This window comes from Camelus ferus, chromosome 9, assembly GCF_009834535.1.
Source record: "Camelus ferus isolate YT-003-E chromosome 9, BCGSAC_Cfer_1.0, whole genome shotgun sequence".
In the NCBI taxonomy this organism is placed as follows: domain Eukaryota; kingdom Metazoa; phylum Chordata; class Mammalia; order Artiodactyla; family Camelidae; genus Camelus; species Camelus ferus.
In genome coordinates this window covers 71,503,305-71,526,697 of record NC_045704.1, presented here as the reverse complement: position 1 = coordinate 71,526,697, position 23,393 = coordinate 71,503,305, and the positions used below count along the sequence as shown (strand labels likewise).

The following is a 23,393-nucleotide window of genomic DNA, read 5'->3' as shown; positions in this document are numbered from 1 at the left end:
AATTATACCTAAGTAAGTAATTCAAGTTTAGAGTGATGTAATTGTAAGACAATGTTCCTACTTTTCTCCCATAATACAGTTATGCCAATTTTTAAATTTTAAAAATGTATTAATTTTTAAAAATTAAATTCATTAAAGTATCCTCTTTTCAAGCTATATGTTTAAAATACATTTAATCATTTCCCAACCCCTCCTATTGCCCACAAAAGAGCATCCTGCAGTCCATGCCATGTTCCCTATCTGATATTCCTTTCCCAACTAGGCCTGTGGGGGTTACTCATCCTTGATTCCTCACAAATCTCTCGAGGTTCCACCTTGGTCCCCCAATAGCCACACCAGAAGAAAGGGAGCTATTTACCTTGGTATCCTCAACTCCAGAACAAGGCCTCATGTATGTAAAGGCTAGAAGAACATTGTTGACATAATTAATCTTAATCCAAATTTGGCACCCATTGCACACTTTTCCCAAACTATTTATTGCTCATCTGTTTCCCCATTTTAAACTAGGCATTCATTTTTCCTTTCTTTCTTTTTTTAATTTTTATTTTTTTTTTATTTCCCAGAGCTTACCACTATGCTGGGTAGAGCTCCTCTGAGCTAAATAAATATTTGCTGAACTAATGAATGCCTGAACACACATCTCAAAAACGAGAAACTCATTTGGTTTAGATAGGTTCTTCCTTTAGAATCCAAATAACATCCTAGGAGGGGGGAAAACTCCTATTCACCCTTTACAGTTTGCAGTGAATTACCCTAAGCAATCAAAAGATTAGCAACCACCTGAGTGTCACTGAGCCAAGGGAGGATCTAAGTGTAAAATGGGGTGGAAAGGAGGGAAGACAAGCCAACAAAAAGAGGGCAGCAGCCTTCAGCTCTTCAGGGGAGGTAAGACAATGGCTCAGAAAACTGTATGGAAGGCCACACAACTTGCTGCCTAGAGCAGCCGTTCCTAAATGCTTCAAATGCCGGGCACTGCCCTGACACCTTCATGAACACGACCTCCTTCAGTCCTCACCACAGCTACGCTAGGCGGGATGGTATTATCTCTGCTTCAAAGATGGAAAAAACAGGAGTTTGGGTGAGTTAAATAACTTGCTCAAAACATATGAATAACAAGTGAGTCAAGGCCAAGGCTGTGGCTCTGCTCAAGTCTTTGCTCTCAACCACGACACCAGATGGAGAGTGGCTTCTCTGCAATTAGCAGTGGACTGAGAGGTAGAACATCATTGCTAAGGCCTAAGTATAGTCTACAGAACAAACAGCAGACACAGACATGGTCAGAAAGTCTGCAGACCTCAGCCTTGTCATCCCTGATTCAGACATGACATCTGGTTCAGGCCAGTCCCAGATCATCCATAATTAGGCTCCTTATTTAGCAACAGGAGGACTTAACAAGTGGTTTAAGGAACATGCAATGTGGTTACCATTTTTGTTTAAGAATCCTCCACGTCACTGAAAAAAATTCTTAATTCTTTACCTCTGAATTACTTTCCTATCCCTCCATCATCATGGCCTGCTCCAAATTCTCCTTGACCTCTTTACCATAGTTCTACGAACTGAAAACAATACAGAAACCATGAGGATCTGGTCTTTCAGCATCTGGCAAGAAACTAATTAATTCATGCTTGTAGTTTTTTAAAGGCCATCTTCCTCAAACTCATATGAGAGTATTTTGGATGCTAAGATGATCCCAGCATCCTAACTCCAAAACAGCACAGTGTATTGTCCTGGAAGGGAAATGCCTTTCCAGCAAAGCTGATCTGACCTCAAAATCTGAGCCCTCCATCTCAAGGAGCTCAACAGCCCAGCTTAGGGACAAAGAGATGCTTCACGAACGGGGACTTCCCTGAAATGAGTGCCTATCATCTGTTAAGTGTCACTGTGATCTCCAGTGGCCAGTCATTCTAAAACTCTGGCTTTTGGATCACCCACAGAGAAGGGTTTGTGGATTTCCTACTGAACATGATGTTCTGTAAATTTTATCTCCTTTTTGATACTCGTGACAGCTCTGGGAGATAAAATATAAAAATGCTCTCCCTCACTTACAGATAAGGAAATAGAAATACAAAAAGCTTCTGTGACATAAAGTCATGATCTAACAGGGAAACCGCAGGCAAAGCCCTGACTCTGTAGGTTCCTAATATCTGCATAAGACTCAAAAGCAAGGTAGGACAGCTGTATAACAATATGAATGTAACTGATACCACTGAACAAGCCACTTAAAAATGCTTCATAAGAAAAAAAACTTATGGCATCTACGTATGGTGATGGATGTTAACTCGACTTATGGTGGTGATCATTTTGCAATATATACAAATGTTAAATCATTGTGTTGCACATCCGAAACTACTATAATGTTATGTCAAATATACCTCAATAAAAAATAATAAAAAGAAAGAAAAATGATTAAGGTAACAAATTTTACGCTATGTGTATTTCACCACAATAAAAAGAATTGGAAAAAAAGTTTATCAAAAAAAAAAAAAGAAGAAGTAAGGTAGTGACGTTACTTGAATAAGAGGTACTGCCCTTGGTCTATGATATCTGCTCTGATTTTTGGTTTTAGTTTTTTATTGAAGTATAGTTGATTTACAATGTTGTGTTAGTTTCAGGTATGCAGCAAAGTGATTCAGTTATACATATATATATTCTTTTTCATATTCTTTTCCATTATAGTTTATTACAAGATATTGAATATAGTTCCCTGTGCTGTACTTTGATTCTGCACCTTTAAAGAGCATAGTTGGCTCAGTCATACTACAAATATTCTAGTAAAAAGGAAGAAATGACTTTAAATTTTATGTCCAATTTGATCATTTTCAGTCACCCTCTGAAATTACCTGAAGGACATTACCTTCCTTCTTTCTTTCATATTTTATCATTCCATCATTCATTCACTCAGTAGATATTAAGAGAGCATCTACCATGAGCCGGGCACTGTTCTAAGCTGATGCTCAGTGTTCAGATACTGAGATAGTTCCACACCAACCGGTAAATAGCCGCTGCCTGGAGCAGCACCCCAGCCCCCTCCGAGCTGGCCACCTCATCTCTTCCCTGGGACACCCCCACCCAGACTTCCCCATGATTCAGCACAGCAGGAAGGCTGCACTGTGGCCAGCTTCCAGTTCAGCTGACGAATGCCTGGACCTAACCTCTGGTTAAATGTTTTATCACCTCCTAGACACAGCAGTGAACAAAATTGACAAGGTCCCTAACCCTCTAGTCTAGTAAAGAGATAATAAGCAAGTAAATAGACAAATGAAACATGTAATCTCAAATAGCCGAGTGTTATAAAATAAATAAATAAAACAGCAAAGGGTTCGAGGCTGATGAAGGTGGGGGGAGCTAGGTAAAGCTTGAGAGCAAGTCTCTCTGAGGAGAGAAGAATAATGGAAGAAGAAAGGCAAAAGTCTGAGGTAAAAGCAGTCCAGACAGAGAGAACAGAAATATCACGGCCTTCCGGTGGGGACAGGCTTGGTCTTCCCATGGTTAGAAGGCCAGCCTGATGGGAACGTCTTGAGCAAGGAGATCACAGAGGCAGATAGGGACGGATCACGGAGGATCTTAATGGCGTTGGTAAGGAGGCTGAATGTTCTGCCAAGAACAGTGAGCAATCATTGGGCAGATTTGAAACGGGGCAATGGCATGATCTAAGTTATAGTTTTAGAAGATTACTCTGACAACTGTGTGGCAACTGGGTTAAAGGGAAGCAAGAGTGTGAACGGAGACAATGTATGAAGCTGTGGCGGTCATCCAGGTGAACGAGGACAGTGACTCGGACTAGGTGACAGCAATAGAGATGGAAAAAAGCATTCTGAGTCAACCTATATTTTAGTTAGAACTTAGTGATGAGTATAGTGTGGGAAGAGAAAAGAAGAACCAAAATGACTACTATCCTTTGATTCAGCAAGTTGCTGACGGCAGTTCATTTACTAAGAAGGCAATGAGTGGGGGAATAAATAGGTTTGTGCAGAGGGGATAAAAAGTTCTGTTCTGCCACAATAAATGTGAGTTATCATTTAGATATATAATGTGGAGCTATCAAACAGGCAGTTGGATATTGGATCTTGGTAATTATCCTGTGAGGTAGACCAGAAAACCTCAGCACTAAACAAATTTTACAAACAAAAAAATTATGGACTAGAGACAAAGAGCTGTCCTAGTACAAAATGTTTTTTAGTAGTCAGAGCCCCGTGATAAAGGGCTGATACCACATTTTAAAAAAGAGGAAGACCTTCACTGCAACAGACCCTGAAAAATACACACGTACACAGCTTGCCCCACACAGGTTATGCAGCTGCTCCAAAGGCAGAAGTCTTTTATGTCCAAGAAGACTCCCCCAGGAGATTATGATTCATCCAAATAGCAATATGGGTAAATGTTTTATCACCCCCGAGACACAGCAGTGAACAAAACTGACGGTCCCTACCCTCTAGCCTAGGAAAGCGATAATAAGCAAGTATTCATATATTATACGTGGAACTTAGCGGAGATGTGTGTATAATGCCTTTACTGACTGCTCAAAATACTTGAATCAGCAGTTAAATGCATACACGTAACAAGAAGTAAGGCACAAACTTCTCTTTAAGGAACGATTATAACTTTTGATTTTCATTTTTATTAAGTGCTGCATCAAAAAGCTCTCTGGGTAACACATTTCTAAAATTAGAAAAGAAAATCAATTGGGAAATGACCAATACAAGAATAAATGCTTTACACGGCTTCTCAGGACTGTAACCAGCACACAAGACAAGCTCGTGCTGCCCTCAGCACCTCTTCAGACAGCTGTTCCTTCATTTGGCTGCTGGAAAGTGGTGGGAACTTCTGCATTAGAAGACGTGTTTTATCCCCAAGTTCAGCACATCTGTTATAACTAAATCTGCGTCCAGAATCCCAAAGGTGCCACGCGGAAATTAAGGACAACACTAAAAACAGGAAAGGCAGGCATTAAGAAGAAAAGGAGAGAAAGAAGGGGTGAGGGAGGGGAGGAGGGGGAAGAAAAGGAGAGGACAGCACAGGACCTCTTCCTGATGGAATCCCTTATGACAAAGGACACTCAGGAATTAACACCCTCAACAGCATCACAAAACCCCTCAGGAAGACACGCTTATTTACCTGGCTGGGATCCAGGGGTTATTACAGACTCTCCATATTTTATACATAGTGTCAATTATCAGCTTCAGGTGAATGGTATTCATCAAAGTAAAGTGAAAAATAAGCATGTCTGCCTAATTCAGCTTACCAGCACTTCACTGAACCTTCATGCCAACAGCCAGCTTTTTGTGTGGGCTCTTAAAAAATAAAAGCAAGAGCCTGGCTGTCGCTACAAATAATCCTAGCACCCTCAGAACTGGAAGGAAGTTTAGAGGTCATTATATCCAACCCTCTCATTTTACAGATTAGGAAACTAAGTAAAGCTAAGAAAGGCAGAGTGGCTTACCCATCCTCCCAGAGCCACTTCAGGATGAAGAAAAGGTGTTTCTGATTCTTAGTCACGATTCCAAGTACTACAGCACGCTGTCCATGGAGCCAGAAAGGAAAGCACCACAAGGGCAGCCCAAGGCTTCACCAGAGCCACATCGTGAGCAAAGGTAGGCAGAAGTGCACCTCTCCGTCCCGGAAACGAAGCCCTGGGCCGCAGTCCGGCTGTCAGCCTGCCATTGTGCTCAGCCTACGCCCTGCAGCTGATGCTCTTTCCAACAACAGAGCTGGGCTTTCTCCCCGAGAGCTTTCGGTTTGATGTGGCAGAGTCTGATGTTGGTACCTCCTTCCATCAAGGTCTTCAGAAGGAGGCCCACGAAAGATCACACAGCAGTGTGCTTCCAGGCTTCAGAGAAGCGCAGACCCTCCCGGGGGGTGAGAGGGAAAAGGAAAAAGGGAAGACCTCTCCCCCACCTGCCCAACCCCAGGATATGTAGAAAATTCTAGAAATATTCTCACCAAAATTGTGTCACACACTCATGCAGAACTCACATGTACATTTTAGTGCTTACAGGGAACCAAATTTCTAATCAAAATTACTTTTGAAAAGTCATGTCTAGTAATTAGGAAAGTTGTAATACATGCAGGACTTACGTTCAGTTTGCTTACTGCAAACACATGTATAGAGAATAGGTGGATTGATGGTAATAATAATCCTCCCCAATCAAGGATTTCCTCTTATCCAAGAAAAGGAAACCTTTAACAGCCTTTAATAATCTTCCATTATATATATTTTTTTCCTGTAAATATCCTTCCTTTTTTATTAAAACAGCTACACAACAAGAATCCAAGCCACACACTGCAGTTCCAAGATTCTCTCATCAGCCACTGGAAAATAAAATCCTAGCACAAACAGTCCATCGGTACTGGTCCACACTTTCCATCCCGGATCAATTCCTAAGCTGCTAATAATCTTCACCATCTCCCAGTTCCACTGGGAAGGTAGTCTGGATTGTACTTGACAGCGTCAGCATACCGTTGGCCCGACTGTAGAAAATAATCATGAAAAAGGTACTTACTGCATAGGCACCTATCAAAAACGCTGCATTGGCTCTTTTCCGTTGGTCAAAACAGGTGTAGTGAACTATTTTCTTTCTTGATAAACTGTATGACTAAAAAGAGGGGATGAAAAGAGTTAGTGGAACCAGAGAGACAATGTTGCAATATGCAGAAAATCTTCTCTTTAATTTTCAAAGATGTGCTGCAATCAGTGAAATGTAACAACTTTCAACTTTAATTTCTACGGTATTTGCACAAAAGTATCACAAGATAGAGGCTTACTTAGTTCAGACTGTTTACAGCCCAATCATGATACAAGAATTAACAAGAGAACAAATATGTTTTTCTCCAAGAAAGGAGACTGATACAGTGGGAAATAATTAAATTACTGGCATCTTTATTAGCAAGAACCATTTCTGAATCTTTATTCTTGATCTTATATCTAAAGTCTATTCGTTCTTTTTCATTCCCTACATACCATACCCACTCCCAGAAAAGTTATCTATACTTTGCGTATTATGCCATTTTTTTAAATGTGTCAACCAATCTGTTTTCCTCTCCAAAATTTTTAAATGTCTATATTAACTAGAGTAGCAATATTAATATTTTCTTTCTATAATGTTCTATAAAAATTCCCTTTTAATTATCTGAAAATAAATGGTTAATGGGAAAAGATGGATTACATCACCAAAGATTATATCACAAAGATTATATCAGCAAACATCTTAACACATAGCCATATATTCAAACAAACAGTTCTTAAGCACGAGCTGCTATATGCCAGGCAACACTCTGCATGCTTGAGTATTCAACTGAATTCAAAATAAGCAACATGGTAGTTTGTATACATGCTAAACAGGACAAGAAGGTACAAATAAAAAGATCTGTCAAAATGAAATCCAATTATTAATCAAAACCCAAATAAACATAGAACAATGGGAATGTGATGCATTTCAAAATCTGTTCAATTTCCTCATATTTTGAAACTGTTACAGTACTTCGACAAATAAGTACATTTTAGTACTTATCAATAAATTCACACTGACTATAAAAACAGCTTTTTATACCTTACACATTGACCACAACCCACAGAATATCTACTTTTAGAGCCCCTTTAAAAATGTAAGAACTCAACTGCATGTCTTCATTTACCCTGCCACTTTGTGCAAGAAAAAGAAACTCTTCCAAAACTCTGAAGTCTAGTCTAAGACGAAACTGCAACATTCTGGCTTTAACATGTAACCACAGAAAACGTAGCTATATGTATCTCGGCTGTGAGCCTGGAAACCCTTACTACCCGAAGTCAGGCATTTCTTTGATAACCAAGAATCACGTTCTGAAAATAACATTGCTCTTTTAAATTAAACTTCAAAAAATAAGTGTTTACCTCAAAGTGGGTCTCTTATTTACCAAAGTCCTTATTTCCAGGCAAGCTTACTAAAATACCTCTATGAAATAAAGTTTAAGAGTCCGTTTTATTTAATTCAGTTCAGTCAATGCACAGAAGTTATCTAAAGACCTCAAGGCTGCTGTCAGTGGTGCTGACACTTGGCTACTTGCTTTCTCAACGTAGTGCTGGACATTTCTTGTTTGTTTGTCTCTGCCAGTGACTGATCTCCATCAATAAGTTAGGTCTGATTTATTAGAAGGACAATCAAGGCTCTTAAGAACTAAGCATCTTTTACTGTCTCTAAATCCAAAACCACCTGAAGAATGCCTTCCAGTGGCCAGGCCCCCCACTAACGTAAGTCAGACGGAACACAAGGACTCGGCTCTTCTGGCTCCCAGACGCTCGACTCGTTCTATTTCCTGGCTCCCGAAAACATCTGTTGGGAAGAAAATACCAACAGTCTACCTTGAAGTTCGGATTATATGTTTGGATGCTCTTTTTCTACTAAGAGTTTAGGTTTCATAACAAACTATTTAATAATGTGGAATTAAATTTATTTCACAATCACTCACCAACAGAGTGACAAACTCGTATTGCTGTTCTTTTATCACCGATGGTCTTTATTGTTGGTTTGTTATTGAACTTTTTGTGTCTGCTTGTTTTTTGTTTTTCTCTCTAATTCTAAAGTACATGGAATGCAGAAAACCATCCGGCAACGGGAACCATGAAGCTGGAGGACTGAATTCTGAAGGAAACTTTCTTTTCACTGTATACCTGTACATTTTCTAAAGGAAATGTAATACAAATTAAAAATTTAAGGACTTTAGTTATTTTTTTACCTTCATAAGCTTTCAGAAATCACATAACATTTGTGAAGAATATTCCTCACAAAATCTACCTAGAAATTTTAACTATTTTAAAATATCTCCTATTGGAAGCTGCCTACAGGCTGGAAACAGAATTGACTTTTTAAAAAAATTTCTCACCACACGTAGCCACAAAAATCTTTTCCTTGTGATGAGAACTTTTAGAATTCACTCTCTTAGCAACTTTCATAAACATACAATACAGTGCTGTTAACTATAGTCACTGTACTGTATGTTACAACAATTGACTTTTTTAAATGAGAGTTTTCTACGTGACTTTTTGGAAAATTTTCAAAGCTCCTAGCATTTTCCTTGCCTAGATGTTTTGGCACTCAAGTATTTTTCTCAGTAAAGTCCCAAAAGCACTACAGTCAAGAAATGATCTTCTGCTCAGTGAAGCTTGGCCAGTCTCTCCTAAGTCAGATCACAGAGAGTTGAGTTCTCACTCCAGGAATCAAAACCAATTCAAAGTGAATGATAACAGAGAAAAACCTTAGATATTACAAGCCTTGTCCTAAATTCCCTGCTTGCCACAGCCAGGCCTCCCTCTCAGGGGTCAGCTTGCCCCAGACCTACAGCAGCAACACTGCTCTGCTCGACAGAGGAAATATTCTGCTATTGGAATGAAAAATTTCAAGGATAACAAAACATTTCTGCCAGTTGTTTAGCTGCTGCTTTATATGATTGGGCTGATATGCACAAACGCTTTCTCCTGTTTTTTTCCTTCAGGGTATTTAACCCTTCCCTCTCTTAAAAACAAAACAAACAAAAAACTACCTGGTACACAAGTGCACGCTAGAAGAAACAACAGTATCCACGGGAGACACTGATGGCTAAAGCGGTGCATCCTTCCAGAGCTTTTCATGGAAGAACTTTCTATGCAAAAAAAAAGAAGGTACAGTCTGCAGACAATAGGACTCTGTTTCATAAATGAGCCCAGGAGGCATGTTCTCAAGTTCTGCCCAGTGTCAGGAGAACTTCATGCCTCCCAGTTGGACAGCTGCCTCTTCCTCGGCTGGCCTGTCTCCTCCACGGGCTGGTGTGCCGGCCAAGCCCTTCGTGGAGACGACCTACAAAGTCAGACCACTGCTTCTGGCTTTCCGTATGCTCCCTGCTCTAGCACAGATTCTTTTTGCTTTACCTGAAAAGCTAAGCTCAGAGATTACAAAAACACTATGTACGATCGTAAACTATTGCAAAGTAAAGTTAGAAATTGGTGAAACAAATGAATATAGTCCTAAGTGTAAAGGGGGGTGGGGTGGCACGGAAGGAATACTGCGAAGGCCCCTGGAATATCCGCCTGCTCTGCAGCAAGGCCGCCCCTGACTCATGACGAATTTTAACATGCAGCCAGTATCCACACTATACTTTAGATTTCTATCTGGAAACTGGAGTATATAGGCTTCTGAGTCTTCTTAACGTAAGTGGACACAGCCAGCCCTCTGTAATAATAACAACAGTATGTTTATTGGTCACTTGCTACATTGCATCATTTCTCAAAGCAGTGGAACCGTACCAGAGGGGTCCAGTTGGACCAGACGCAGAGTGACTCCCAATCCAGAGGTCCCGGGCAAGGCTGCAATATAACCAGCATGCTGTGTCTCTCTTTTAGCAAGAGAACATAAGCCTGGAGCCAGGGAGGGCCTTGCTTACCACACTTGGTCAATGTCTCCCAGGTCAGATCACAGAGAGCTGAGTGCTCTCAGCAAGTGTGGCAGACGGGAGAAATCCAGAACTCTCTCACTGAGCTTGCGTAAACCTCAGTTCTCAATTATAAGGCCATCACAAGTTTCATGGCTCAAAATTTAAATAATTCTTAGGTTGAATTGGTCAAAAATATGAAAACTTTTCAGAAATGAAAGACAAACTAAATACCAACCTAAATTGTATTATTATATTATCGTATTATATTTCATCCTCTTAACAGATTGGTTCAGAGTCACCTGGAGGGCTTATTAGAATGCCAGTTGCTGGGTCTCACCCCTAGAGTTTCTGACTGAGCAGGAAAGGATCCAAGGATTTGCATCTCTTAACAAGTTCTGGGTAATTAATGCTGATGCTGCCGGTTCAAGGGCCACGTGCTAAAATGCACTATGCTAAGATCCTGCTAAATTTCAGAGAGGGACTGCATGAAACTATGACCGGTCCCACCCTGCAAATGTTCTATACGGATCCTAAAACACTGCCCATCTGCTCAAGTAGTCCCAAAAGACATTTAAATTCTTTTAGGAACTCCAAATCATGCCATATGACTTTTTAAAGGATGATATAAAAACACATTTCCCCAGATTCCTCTGAAAACTTTATTATAGTTTGTAAATTCTTGCACTGCAGGTGGTAACACCTACAGGTAAAGTTCCTATAATGATTTAGTAACTCAGCTGCCTTAAATGACATTATTCCAGAGGTTCCAAATTCAGATGCTCTTAGGGGCATTTGAGAATTTGTAATGGGTCAGTGGGTAAGCCAGAAAAGCATGCCCCATCCAAAGCAAACCTAGCTCCAACCTGCTGTTCCCGAGCAGAAATCTGGGCCCATAATCAGATACTGCAATATTTAAAAGAAGCCAGAAATCCATAATTTAATCAACATTTTCATAAATTGCAGTGTTGACCATGAATTCAGAATTTTTAAACAGGATTCATGCTCAAAAAAAAAAAAAAAAAAAAAAACCACGTCTGTGGACTGAATGCAGCCCAAGGGAATCAGTTTGCTGAGGCTGAGTGGGGATACTGCGGCTGAAGAAAGCTCTGTTGATTCTACCAGCATGAATTCATGCTGTAGCTGTTGTGTGTCAAGCACAGTCCTCACAGTCCTGAGCAACACGGTAACAGGGGGAGCGGAACCCTAGTCTCCAGACCCATAAGCACTCACTGCTGAATATTTGATGCCAAACAAGGGGAAAATATTGGCCAGGGCTTATTACAAATGGAAGAGCATAACTAGCTAGGGATGCACTCACAGCACAGCAAGGACCCATGGAGTGATCTTAATTACAGGTGCAGCAACTCCTTCATTTAACAAAAAAATTATAGCTAAAAGATGAGAGTTAGTATTGAATAGCTATCAATTAACACAATCAAACCTATGGAAATTTCCAGACCTGTATTGCTTCCCTGAGTGAGAGTCAAAGTTCTACCACTCTTTTATAAATCATGACAAATACATGACATAGCATATCAATAAATGTTTGATGGTACTTGTAAACCAAAGTACAATGACCACTATGATACAAAAACACAAATTAAGATGAGGATACTGACCCCAGACGGACACCTTCTATCTCAGAAAGGAAAGCTTTGTGAAAGGTTGCATTCTAGTGGGGCAGGGTCAACTCCTAATGAAAAACAAGCCACAGCAACTCAGAGAGAGAGAGAGAATGATGACATGCTACTCGCAAATCACAAACAGCCCAGGCTATGCTTGGATTACAGTGACATACACAGATCATGCACTTGATCAGTTTAGGTCAGGAGACTTCAAACTACTTAATCATTCAAAAACAAAAGGTGATGCAATTTAGCTCAAAGCCAAGACACAAAAACAGAAGAGTTAATGGCCAATTTAAAGAAATTGATCTTTTGGGTAGCCTTTCAGCAAAGTTGCCATGCTTAAAAGTAAAATCTTCGAACCATTTGGTTAGAACGTGGTGTTGTATTAAGCTGTGGGCATCAGCCTGACTGAGCTAAGAAAGACATTAGTGCAGCCTGGATAATATGCTCTTTCGTGGAAAAAAAAAAAAAAAAAAGCGCATGCACTTTCCTAAACAAGCCAGCTCTGCCAGTGATGGTAGTCAGACTAAGTAGATTACAGCACAGGGACCATGGTGACCAGGGCATCATTCTCTTACAGGTGACTAGGCTAGCCCAGTAATGGCCGCAGCAATCAGCGTCTCCATAGCAATCAGTGGTCATCTCATTGCAAAAGCGATACAATGAACAGGTCTTCCTGTGAGCAGCCATGACCTCTACATGTTTTACCTCCAACTTTCCCAGGAAAGGGATACTCTTGAAAATTTTCTTGGGCTGCACAAAACAAAATATGGTTTATGTTTTTATTCAGAGCTAAAATAAAACAGGTTGAACAGTTTCCTTAAAAAGAAAAAGGTTTCTCTTTACTGTCCATTTTGTTTCAAACCCAGTATGTTTCATGAATGAAATGGCACCTTTGGTTAAAATAGAAGTCGAAATGTCAGAGAAAAGTTGCTCATAAAGATTATTCAATCATGCTGATAATACAGTTGAAGGCATTTGGGGATTCTCTATAAAAGGGAGTTTTCTTGCCCGAGGATTCTGAACAAGCATAAGAGTTTTAGGACTTGCAAACTCTATGTACACTCATTCCCATGGAAATTAATGCTATTTTCACACCCCTGATAGCTCTTTAAATTACATGAACTATCCCCAGAACACAGCTTGCTTTTCTTCCCCCCAGAGCCCATGAACCTGAGACAGAAGATAACCTCATGAAGAAATCTTCAACATGTTTATAAGAGGGTGGTCTGATCCTTGTATAAAATGAGTTCTTGTGTATAAGCACCTGATCCCATGGCAGGTGCTGGGTTACCAGACAGGATTACTGCACTGATTCACTCAGCAACAAGGACATTCCCTGAGCCCCCACCATCTGCCAGGTACTTTCAGTGCTTTAATACAATTGTCCATTTCACAATGCCCACCCCCACCTTCTCCTTTCAACCTGAAAGGGCCACGTGGGATGTTTTGTACATTTAAAATTACATTTCTGTCAATATTCTTTTAAGCCTTTTAAAAATAGTCCCCAAGATTACTGTAATTGTCCTGTTGAGTCATAAGAGCAGGTATTAAAAAAAAAAAAAAATCACTGCCCTAGAAAACGTCCCCTTTTTTCAGTGATGCTCTTAGATCTTTTTTTCCCCCAGGCTGGAGTTTAATTCTTCTCTCAGGAAAAGTGAAATCGACAGTTAAAATTGCATTGATTATTTTAGGAATATTATTTCAGTTCAATTACATTATGTTCATAAAACTTTCAAATTATTGAATCAGTAATTGAAAGATTTTCCTTAACTGATTAACCTTGAAGAAGGCATTCTGCTTTTCAAAATACCACTGCTTTGTCTTTTATTAATACAGTCTTCTCTTTTAGACACTCTTATATTCTGGTCCAGGAGCACTGCCTGTGCCAAAAATCCCTTTCAGAACCTATTAAAAAGTTATGAATCCTCTCAGAAGAAAAATGTAAATACACACAAAATTTTATATACAATTTCAGGAGTTTGTGGATTCCTTGAAATACCAGATTAACAATTCTTGGCCTAGGCTATCAATCATTGATGACATTTTCAACTTAAATAACATACACAATATTACAAATTGTTCTCACTTCAATAACTCTTCCTTCTTTGACTGATTCCCTTATGATGGTAACTATTGACCAGAAATAGCAAACTACAACCCATGACTGTATAACTCTTAATACTTACACTTTTTAAAGTATAGTTTAAAATAAGAAAAAAGGTTGTTGACAGTGGTTTTTGTTTTTGGTTTTTTAATCTACACAGGTGTTTGATGGATAATTTTCCTTTTTAATTCACATAATTAAAATGAAGGCCATTGGGAACAGAATACTGACACACACAGGAAAAACAGCAATAAATCACCACCTCAAATAGTCAACTTGAATAAAAAACCTTTTCACATATAAAAAAACTCAAAATTTGGGGTTGAAATAGAATGTACTGCAAAATAATACCTATCTACATAAGGTATTAAATAAAGGAGAAAAAAATCATGAAAGCTTAATTGGAGGACATAAAAATTTCTAAAGTAGAAAATAAAATGAACCTAAAAGTGTTACGAAATCATATAGAAGAATCCTAAGAAGTTTTATTTGTGAAAATAGTGCTGATTATTCAGAGAAGTAAAGAAGTCTGAGGAGCAAGTAAGTGCCACCAGATTTGGTGTTTACAATGTCACTAGAGCAGTTTCAGTAGAGTAAGGAAGGCAAAGGTGGGGTAGCAAATGATGAAGAAGTCGGTGCGTTGTCAGGATGTCCACAAGCCGAAGGCAGGCTATTCTGAAACCTTAGAGGCAAAAGGATAAAAGAGGATCTGAAAGTCATGGGGATCATGACAAGGTCAACAGAAATTTCTGTGTGCTTAGTGGCCCTGTGCTGGACACCTGGAAACACAAAAATATAAAGCATGCCTCCATCCTCTGGGGCTCATAGTCCAGTGAAAAAGATAGATGCAACTGAAAACTGCAAATCATAATTGAAATTATAATTTCAAATAAAATTAAACTTATAACCCATCAATAATAGGTATCTGCACAGAGAATTATGGGAAAACAAAGGAGGCACCTCCAACCTTCCAGCGCTGTCCAGAAGCACAAAGAGATTCTTCCTAGAAGTGGTGGTGCCTGAACAAGGTCTTAAAGGATGAAGTGTTATCAAGTCAGAGGGGAAGGGCGTTCCAGTCAGACTGGGTGTCACACGCCATTGTGTAGAGCAGCGACATGGTTCAGGGTAAAGTGCAAGGTTGGGAGTGGCAGGGACCCTGCAATCTTCAGTCAGTCGGTAAGTTAGTGAGTGAAATCACCCACTGGGAAGGCGCCAAGGGTGGGAGTTGTCAAGGTGAGCAAGACAAAAGGCATGGTAGTAAGGTGCCCAAAGGTCTTAACCAAATGAGTGACTGTGGGCTGCAGACAAGAGACATCAGAAGGGAGCTGATAGCCTAAAAAAATAGGGAGACTGAAGGTCAGAGGATTACACAAGAGAGACAATGTTGGGGATGCGTAACAAGGCGGGTACATCCAAAATCGGAAAGCCTGGAGTTCCTGGAAGCAAAGCAGTGGGAGTGGCAGGAATAGTCACTGGAGTGAAAAAAAAAAAAGAGGCAGAGAGGCTTTGAGACCACCATGGACTGCAAGGTGAGGTTAGGGCAGTGCTGTGGGGAGCACAGAAGGATGAGAAACCAGAGGCTGCAGCTCCCGGAGGAGGTGGAGAGAAGAGCATGAACAATGCAGCCAAGGCCTTGAAATCTGGCCCCACATTTACCTTGCAGCCATGGGCAAGTCACATGCCTCTTCTGGACCTCCCTTTCTGCACCTATGAAATCAGGAGGCTGGACTAAATGGTCATTTAGATTCCTGAAATTATACAGGACCGCTTTCTCGTATGGAAATGAGAGCTGTGAGGCAGAGAAGGTGTTCATAAACTTGTTGAAGAACTGTCTTCATTGTATTTCCTATCAGAATTCACAAAGGTTACCTGAGTAACTTTCTCTTGTATAGGACTTCGAAATTTACAAAGCCCTCTTACATATATTTTACATATATTTTCTAACTTCTATACATACAATCCTAGTCCACCTCTCTGTGAGAGCTCTATGATCCCTATTTCAGAGCTGAAGGAACTGAGAGTCCACAAGGCTGAAGTGACTGCAGCCTTGAATTGGTGAAGTCAGTCCTTGTCTCTTAATAAAGACATTCTACTTGGTATACTTAACTGAGATAACCTATGACCGGTTAACACTTAAAATTCATTCCCTCAGCAAGTAACAAGGGGCCCACTAACTGTACTAAAGCTAAAACTGTCGTTCATTCCAGGCATCCATCTGATCACCTGATCACTGAAATGAACTGAGGGGACTGTCTGAACTGTAATAAATTTTGATAATGTTGAAAGAAAGTTTTGCAAATGAAAACAAGTCAAAACACGTCCTTGTATACCCTTACTCATTCTGTTCAATATAGAATGTGGTAGAAAAATAGTCTTACTTCAATCCATCGACTCAGGTAATTGTTGTAAGTAGAACACTGAGTCAGACCAGAAACTTTGTTTTCCAAAAAATGCTTCCTTTCTCTTCGGTCGCTCCTAGAGAGCAGACGGGTCTCACACTGTTGATTATAATACCCAGTTCATACCAACTACACACTAACAGGACTAATTAAGAAAGGGAAGAAAGTCCCAGGTCCTCAAAAGGAAGAAATAGATTTTAATTATTTATGAATCCTTCAAATTCCTTGTTAATTCATCCATTTAAAGTCCATTTAATATTTTTTATTAAATCCTTTTGAGGATATTATTTGCTTCCTTGGCGATTACAAAAATTTCAACTTATTTTCTGAATGATAGTACCTTCTTTTCTGAAAGATGTAAATTGGTTTATTTAAAGGAATATACATACTACATCCTTCCAAGTCAGACAATACTTTGGAAATTAATTCCTTAAAAAGTTGATTGCAACAGATCTTATATGATTTTTTACTAAAAAAAAACTCTCTTTGGGATTATTCCATGTCCATCTAGCATTTTGAGATCAATGGCAAAAAAATGGTGCATTTGTATTTTACAAGAAATTCTCCATGACAGACTGTCTTTTATACCTAAGTACAATAAAAATCAAATCAAAAAATTATTACTAAGAAGGCAATATGTACAAGGTACTGTACTATGTCACACCAGTAACATTCTACCCAGCAGAAAGATTAAACTACTTGAGCAATATAATTTAGTGTCTATTCTTAAGAGGTAGATTTCACATTCCAAACTGAAACATTATATTTAAGATCCCCATTTAGAAATTTGAGAGAAAAAGAAAATTGTCTTTCTATGTGATGAAATAAGTTTACCAGAACTAGGAGTACAGGTGTCACTTTTCCTCATATATTCTTGGAATTTAAGAAGGAAAAAACAGCCACATGTAAAATCAAAAATATGAATGAATAGTGACTATATGACCCAAATTCTGTCATAACAGATGAAGTCCATGCTCTGTCGCCGCTAGTTGATCCATCTCACTTGGATGTTAACTCTATAGAGATGATAGTCAAGAACCAGGCAAAAATTTCAATCTCGATCAGACAGAGAAAGCTTATGTTCCAGAGCTCCTGCCGTGCAATGACGAGCCAGCCCCCTGCAATGCCTGGTAACAGTGTCCAGAAGCTGACCTGAAGGGTTCAGAAAAATCATCCTAGGAGGGAATTTGATAGACTCATGAACAGCAACCTGAAAGGATTTGTGCTTTCTTTCTTAGATCACTATTCCAGTGACTTCGTTCAGCTCATATTTCCATTGATCCTGAAAAATGAAAGAGGTTAACATGTCCTCTGTGGGGTAATCAGGGAGATCAATTTCAGCTTCTAGGTGAACTCCTCACATAAATGTCCGAAGATCAAGATTACCTGACTAAACGGTGTGTGCACAGCAATCCCATTGGTTAGCGTTCACAGGTTAAATTTTTAATACCAAAATATAAACATCACCACAATACTCACTTTTAGTTTCTTGTTTAGTTTACAGCAGTATCTGTACACCATTGCCAAGTTCAGAGGTCCAAAATCTGCATAGAAACTGAGATTTTTTTAAGTAGTATTTAGTAAAATATATAATTTTCAGTAACATCAATGATCTTTTTTTATTTTCATTAAAGCTGTACTCAGGTTGTAATTATCTTCGGGAATAAGGGTCAGTATATAATTGATACATAGCAATCCAAATAACAAATGGTTTCGCCCTGCCAGTGCCCTCCAGTTACTATAACCAGTCTCTTAATGGGGAACTATTTGGACAGTTTTAAGTTCTACCTCCTTTTATCTCCCTGCCAGGACATGAAGTAAAAGGACTGAAAAGCAGGCAATGAAAGAACCAACATAAACAAAACACATAGGTGGCCTACACGCCCTGGTTTTAGTTGTCACTTCCTTAGTTATAAAGCTCCTGTCCTCTTAAGTTCCAATTCCAACTATTCCACTCACACCTTGCTCTCAGTTCTTAAGTATTTTAGAGCCAGTGGTCTTTTTTTCTGTTTCATTTTCCTTGAACTTTCTGTTTCATGCGACACACTGACTCGTCTCCCTCTCTCCATCCCTTCACATCTCCAGGATACAGACATCAGCCTGCAGATCATCTGTGGCCATGAATTAAACGATAAGACTATAGAAAACATACAGCTCCTAACCTGAGACCCAGTGTCAGTCTTTTCCATCTTCAACTGTCTGCTGGATCTCCCATCTACTTCACATCTGCTCCCTTCCATCACCTGGAACTCAGAATGTCTAAAACTCAGTCCGTTTTTCCTCCAGACTGGAAACAGTTTGCTTCTCCCAGTCACTCAGACACAAAAGCTACTACTCTAAGTCACCTCCTCCTTTTCTGTTTCTGCTTTAGCATCAGAAGTCCAGATCTTCATCTCACATCTTTAGTGCTTCAATTCTGTCTCTCTCTCTCTCCTGCCCAATTGATCTGTATTCCACTCTAGAAATTAATCTTCATAAAATCTCACTTCTCACATATCCTCCCACTGTTCAAAAATGTTTAATGGCTCTTTACTCCCTTCAGGACAATTCCTTGGCTCAGAAATCAAAGCTCTACCCACCACACCTCAAGTTTCCAGGCTGATCTTCTCTTCTAATAGGCCCCATGTGGAATCTTCATTCCAGCAAATATGTCCATGCCTCGTCCCCAAATACTCCATGCATATTCTTAATCCCAGCCTCTCATATTGGTCTCCTTGCCTGGAGTGCCCTCCTTATCTCTTTCTACCACTCTCTGGCTTTCTCAAAACCCAGTTCAAGTCCTACCTTCTCCATAAAGCGTTTCCAATCACCCTCAGGGAACACTGACCACCCTTGCCTCAAAGTTCCCAAAACTTCCCATCTGAGCCACTCTTTTGGCCTATGACACGTACTAGCATATACTGTGAATCAGAACCTACCTGATCAATGATAGTGTAAGCTCCTCACTCAGGGCCTGTATCTCATACCTAATATGCTTAGGAGAATGTCCTCCACATAATATCAGACTTCAATAAATGAGTCTTCATTATAAATATTTTGCTCATTGATGCCCAAATTCAATTTAGCCTAGGCTATAAGTTTACTAAATATCAACACGTTTCAAAAAAAAAAAAAAAGCATCCCCAAAAGAACGTTATTTTGAAGGATTCATCTGATCTTTTTCAGCTACCCAAATTAACACTATCACAGACATGCCACTACACTACATCAAATCTGCCAATACCCACTTGCCTTACTTAAGGAAAGAATACTAAACGTATGTATTTTATCCATGTTAAACCAGCTGATAATATTTTGGACCTTATATTCAAGGTAACACCAAAGTTAGCTGTCCCTGCACAGTGGCTTCATGAGAGTAAGAACAGAGTTGCCAAAAAAGGAAAGCTGTAGCAATTTGAAGTTAAAAGTGCTTGGCTTACTTCTAAAGCCCCCAGTGTGATGCTGTGTTCTAAGTATAAACAAAATACTCGTGAATCCAAAATGAACTATGCCTGTAACACCTGATGACTTAACAGTTCAAGACTTGACAATAATCCATGCACAAGAACCAAAATGAGAAGACTGCACAAAGAAGCACCTACCAGCACTGATTAAGGCCGCCCTATTTCTCCCACAGAAATTTCCTTGTCCTCGGGTTATTGGAAGCAACTCTTGACTAATATACTTTGTTTTTTTCCTTCTTGAACATGAATATTGACACATTAAATTTTAAGGTAAATCTGGAATTTTTAGTTATAATTATTTCAGCTTGTTTAAATCACTTTGTAAAAAAATTCAGGAAAGCATAAAGAATCCAGGTTATCTAATTCCAGTTTCTTACTAACCATTATAGCCAACTTCAGTTTCTAACTCAAAGCTGTACAGTTTCTAACAATATAGCTAGCTTAGCTATGTGTACTTTTGGAAGCAACATGGTTAACAAACACACCTATTTCACCAAACACCATGAATATACATCAGTATAATCCAACAATATAGGAAAAAGTCAATCAAATACAGACTTTGTCCTTAAGTTGATCTGCACTCTCCAACATGGTAGCCACGGGGCACATGTGGCTATTTAAATTTAAAATTAAGTAAATTAAAATTTTAGCTCTCCCATCATATTACCCATCTCAAGAGTTAAAAAGCCACATGATAAAAAGTCAATGGCTAACAAACTGGAGAATGAAGACACTGAACATTTCCATCATTTTGGCTCAAAGATAGCACTGATCAAGATAAATAAATAAATAAATGAATAAATGAATAAATAAATAAATAAATAAATAAATAAAACAAACTATTAAACAGCTAAAGGAATATAAATAAATAGAAAAACTATTTAAAATAACTGGAGAAATTACCAAGCACCACGAGTAAGATGAAATGTTTAATGACAATGTCCTTTGCTTTCAGGGGCCCACATGTTTCCCAACAGTGAGATTAGGCCCTGGTAGTTCTTGCCCCCCGTTATTCAAGGGGGTCATATTTCCAAAAAGCCAGTTTGGGACCTGGAACAGTAGAGAATGGAAAAATGGAAGAGGACCTAGTCCCCACGCCCCTTTACTGTCCCACAAAGAGACAAGTTGCTATGAGAGCATCAAATAGCTACAATGAAAGAGGTTGACCCCTCTGTATCTGGGCCACAGTCCCAGGTTAAGGGTAGAAGAAAAACAAGCAATCTAAACCCACAGGGTTTCTCACCTCACAATATCTTGAAGCTCAGTGGGCCAGTTTTTATAGCCTACCAAAGGAGGCATGGCTTTTAAGTCACACCAAGAAATACAGTCAAAAATTTTGCACAGTCTTAAAAAGTCGTATTGTCACAGACAAATATAAACCCAACAGACTGTATCTTAAGGTCATTTTATATATCCTTTCCTCATAGTGCTTACAGTTCTAAGAATATATATGTACGTATAATCATATAGTTTTATATATTTTATATATAGATATAGTTTTCTAACAAGCTAAATACATTTCTGAAAATGTCAACAGCACTGAAAAAAATGGTCACAGTTGCTCACACCATGCTAGGTTATCACTGACTCAGGTATAACAAAGAACCACGAATACAGAAAACGCCTTCCGGCAACATGCTTCTTTGTAAGAATCTTCCTCACCGAGGTGGGGAAAATGGAAACATATTTACAAGCCAGATCATTAGCCAGAGGGAAATATTGAAATACAAAAATCAATTGAAATAAGTCAAATATGCTAGAAAGTATAAAATAAATACTTGGGCAGCTTGGAACCAAGGCAGGAGAGCAGAAGACTTGGACTCAGAGTAGAAGAGGAGAAAGGGAAGGTCATCAACCTGGGGACAGTGAAAAGGGAGAGGACAAGGGGCAGAGATAAGCCCTGCTGAGTCACAATAAAGAAACCTGAGGGCTGAGTGGGCTCCAAGTTAGCGACACACGCTAGTGTCTTCTCCATTCTGGCAATTCCCAGGAAGAGGCCTCCAGAGCCACAGTCAAACAAGGGCCCCCAGTTTTTCTAGGATGGGGGAGGAAGCGTGAAACTCACCTCATTTGGGCAAGGAAAACCATGGATATATTATTTTATTATTTCAGGGTAACCTGAGCTTCCCCTCCAAATGAATACATGAATGAACAAATGAATAAATCTCCCTTACCTATTTGTAAATTTCCCCTTGTAAGGTTGGCAAATGCTGGGTCAATAGCTAGAATGAAACTAATAAATTAATAAGGGAAAATCAGTCAATCTGTCTCTTTATTCAGTAAGTGTAAACAGCTAAAAGCAAAGTCTTCCCTGTTTTGAAAGGAAAGAGGGAAGGGAATGGAGGAGAGGGTCATCTTCTGGAAAGGACCAAGAAATGGGAGCCCAAGGATCAGAGCCAATGTTGAGCAGGGTTGCCCACTACCCACAGCTCCTAAAGGAAAAAGAAGTTGGGCCTAGAAGCTCTTCCGTTATATCCAATATGTCTAGCTCCTCTCACAAGATTTATGAAGTTTATGACATACCATTATTTTGTTTGGTTTTTCTAACAAACTCTAATTTAAGGAGGTCCATTCCCAGAGGAATCATTGTTTAAAGCACCATTGTACCTTATTCTACGGATCAGAAGTTTCATCTGAAAATTTTCAGCTCCTCAGCAAAAAGAAACTATAGTGTGAGCAATACTCATTCAACAAAATTTATGACGACCTACTCTGAGCAAGGCACTGTAAGCTGTCATATTAATCAGTGTTAACAATACAAAAAAATTAGATGAAAAAGTTCCGCAAGATCACTATAAGGCATGCCAACACTTCAATTTTTTTTTACAAGCACTGCTGACATGTTTCATCTACTCACTCATTCACTCAAATATTACTGAAAGCCTGCTGACCACCAGTCCCTACCCACAAGGAGCTTACCACCCAGGGACAGACAAGCAAACATAATTACCATTGATAAATGCTAAGACAGACGTATCCTCCAAGGCACAGTGAGATGTGTGTGTGTGTGTCTGTGTGTGTGCATACGTGCAAAATCTTGGTGAAATTAACCAGCACAGCCCTCTAGGCTACACACTCTGCTTAATATTCTCCTTATCACTGGAATATTATCAGCACCCCTCCAGTCTGATGATAAAGATCCTGTGCCTGGCTGAAACTCACAACGATCAAATTTTAAAAAGGCCTCAAATGCTCAGCAAACACTAATCTAAGATCAAAATACACGTCCGAGTTTTTGCTCAAGTATAACAAACCGAAGTCACGTTGAGGTCAATTTCCTAGGGAAGAGAGGCCGCACATCTAAGGAGCGTCCCAGCTCCACGTGAGTCACACAGAATCTGACAGAAAACTAAAGACCACTGCGAAGCAATGGGTTCTAGTCCCAGCTTGATCACTCAGTGTCCCTGGGCTGATGTCTTAGCCTCTCTAAGACCCC

General features: G+C 39.5%; 1 protein-coding gene across 5 annotated transcripts in view; it reads right to left on the bottom strand.

The window, feature by feature from the left end:
• Positions 1-23,393, bottom strand: part of CDC14A (cell division cycle 14A) — a 142,193-nt gene that overhangs the window by 105,585 nt on the left and 13,215 nt on the right. For 3 of the 5 annotated variants that reach the window (XM_032487199.1, XM_032487198.1, XM_032487197.1), the window contains exons 3-5: positions 17,994-18,069; positions 12,717-12,761; positions 6,501-6,593 (exon numbers count right to left, since the gene is read on the bottom strand). In XM_032487199.1, coding sequence (XP_032343090.1) covers positions 6,501-6,593; positions 12,717-12,761; positions 17,994-18,035 — 180 coding nt within the window. In that variant the 5' untranslated portion in view covers positions 18,036-18,069. The remainder of the gene's footprint in view (positions 1-6,500; positions 6,594-12,716; positions 12,762-17,993; positions 18,070-23,393) is intronic. The other 2 variants (XM_032487196.1, XM_006190943.2) reach the window with 1 other exon arrangement.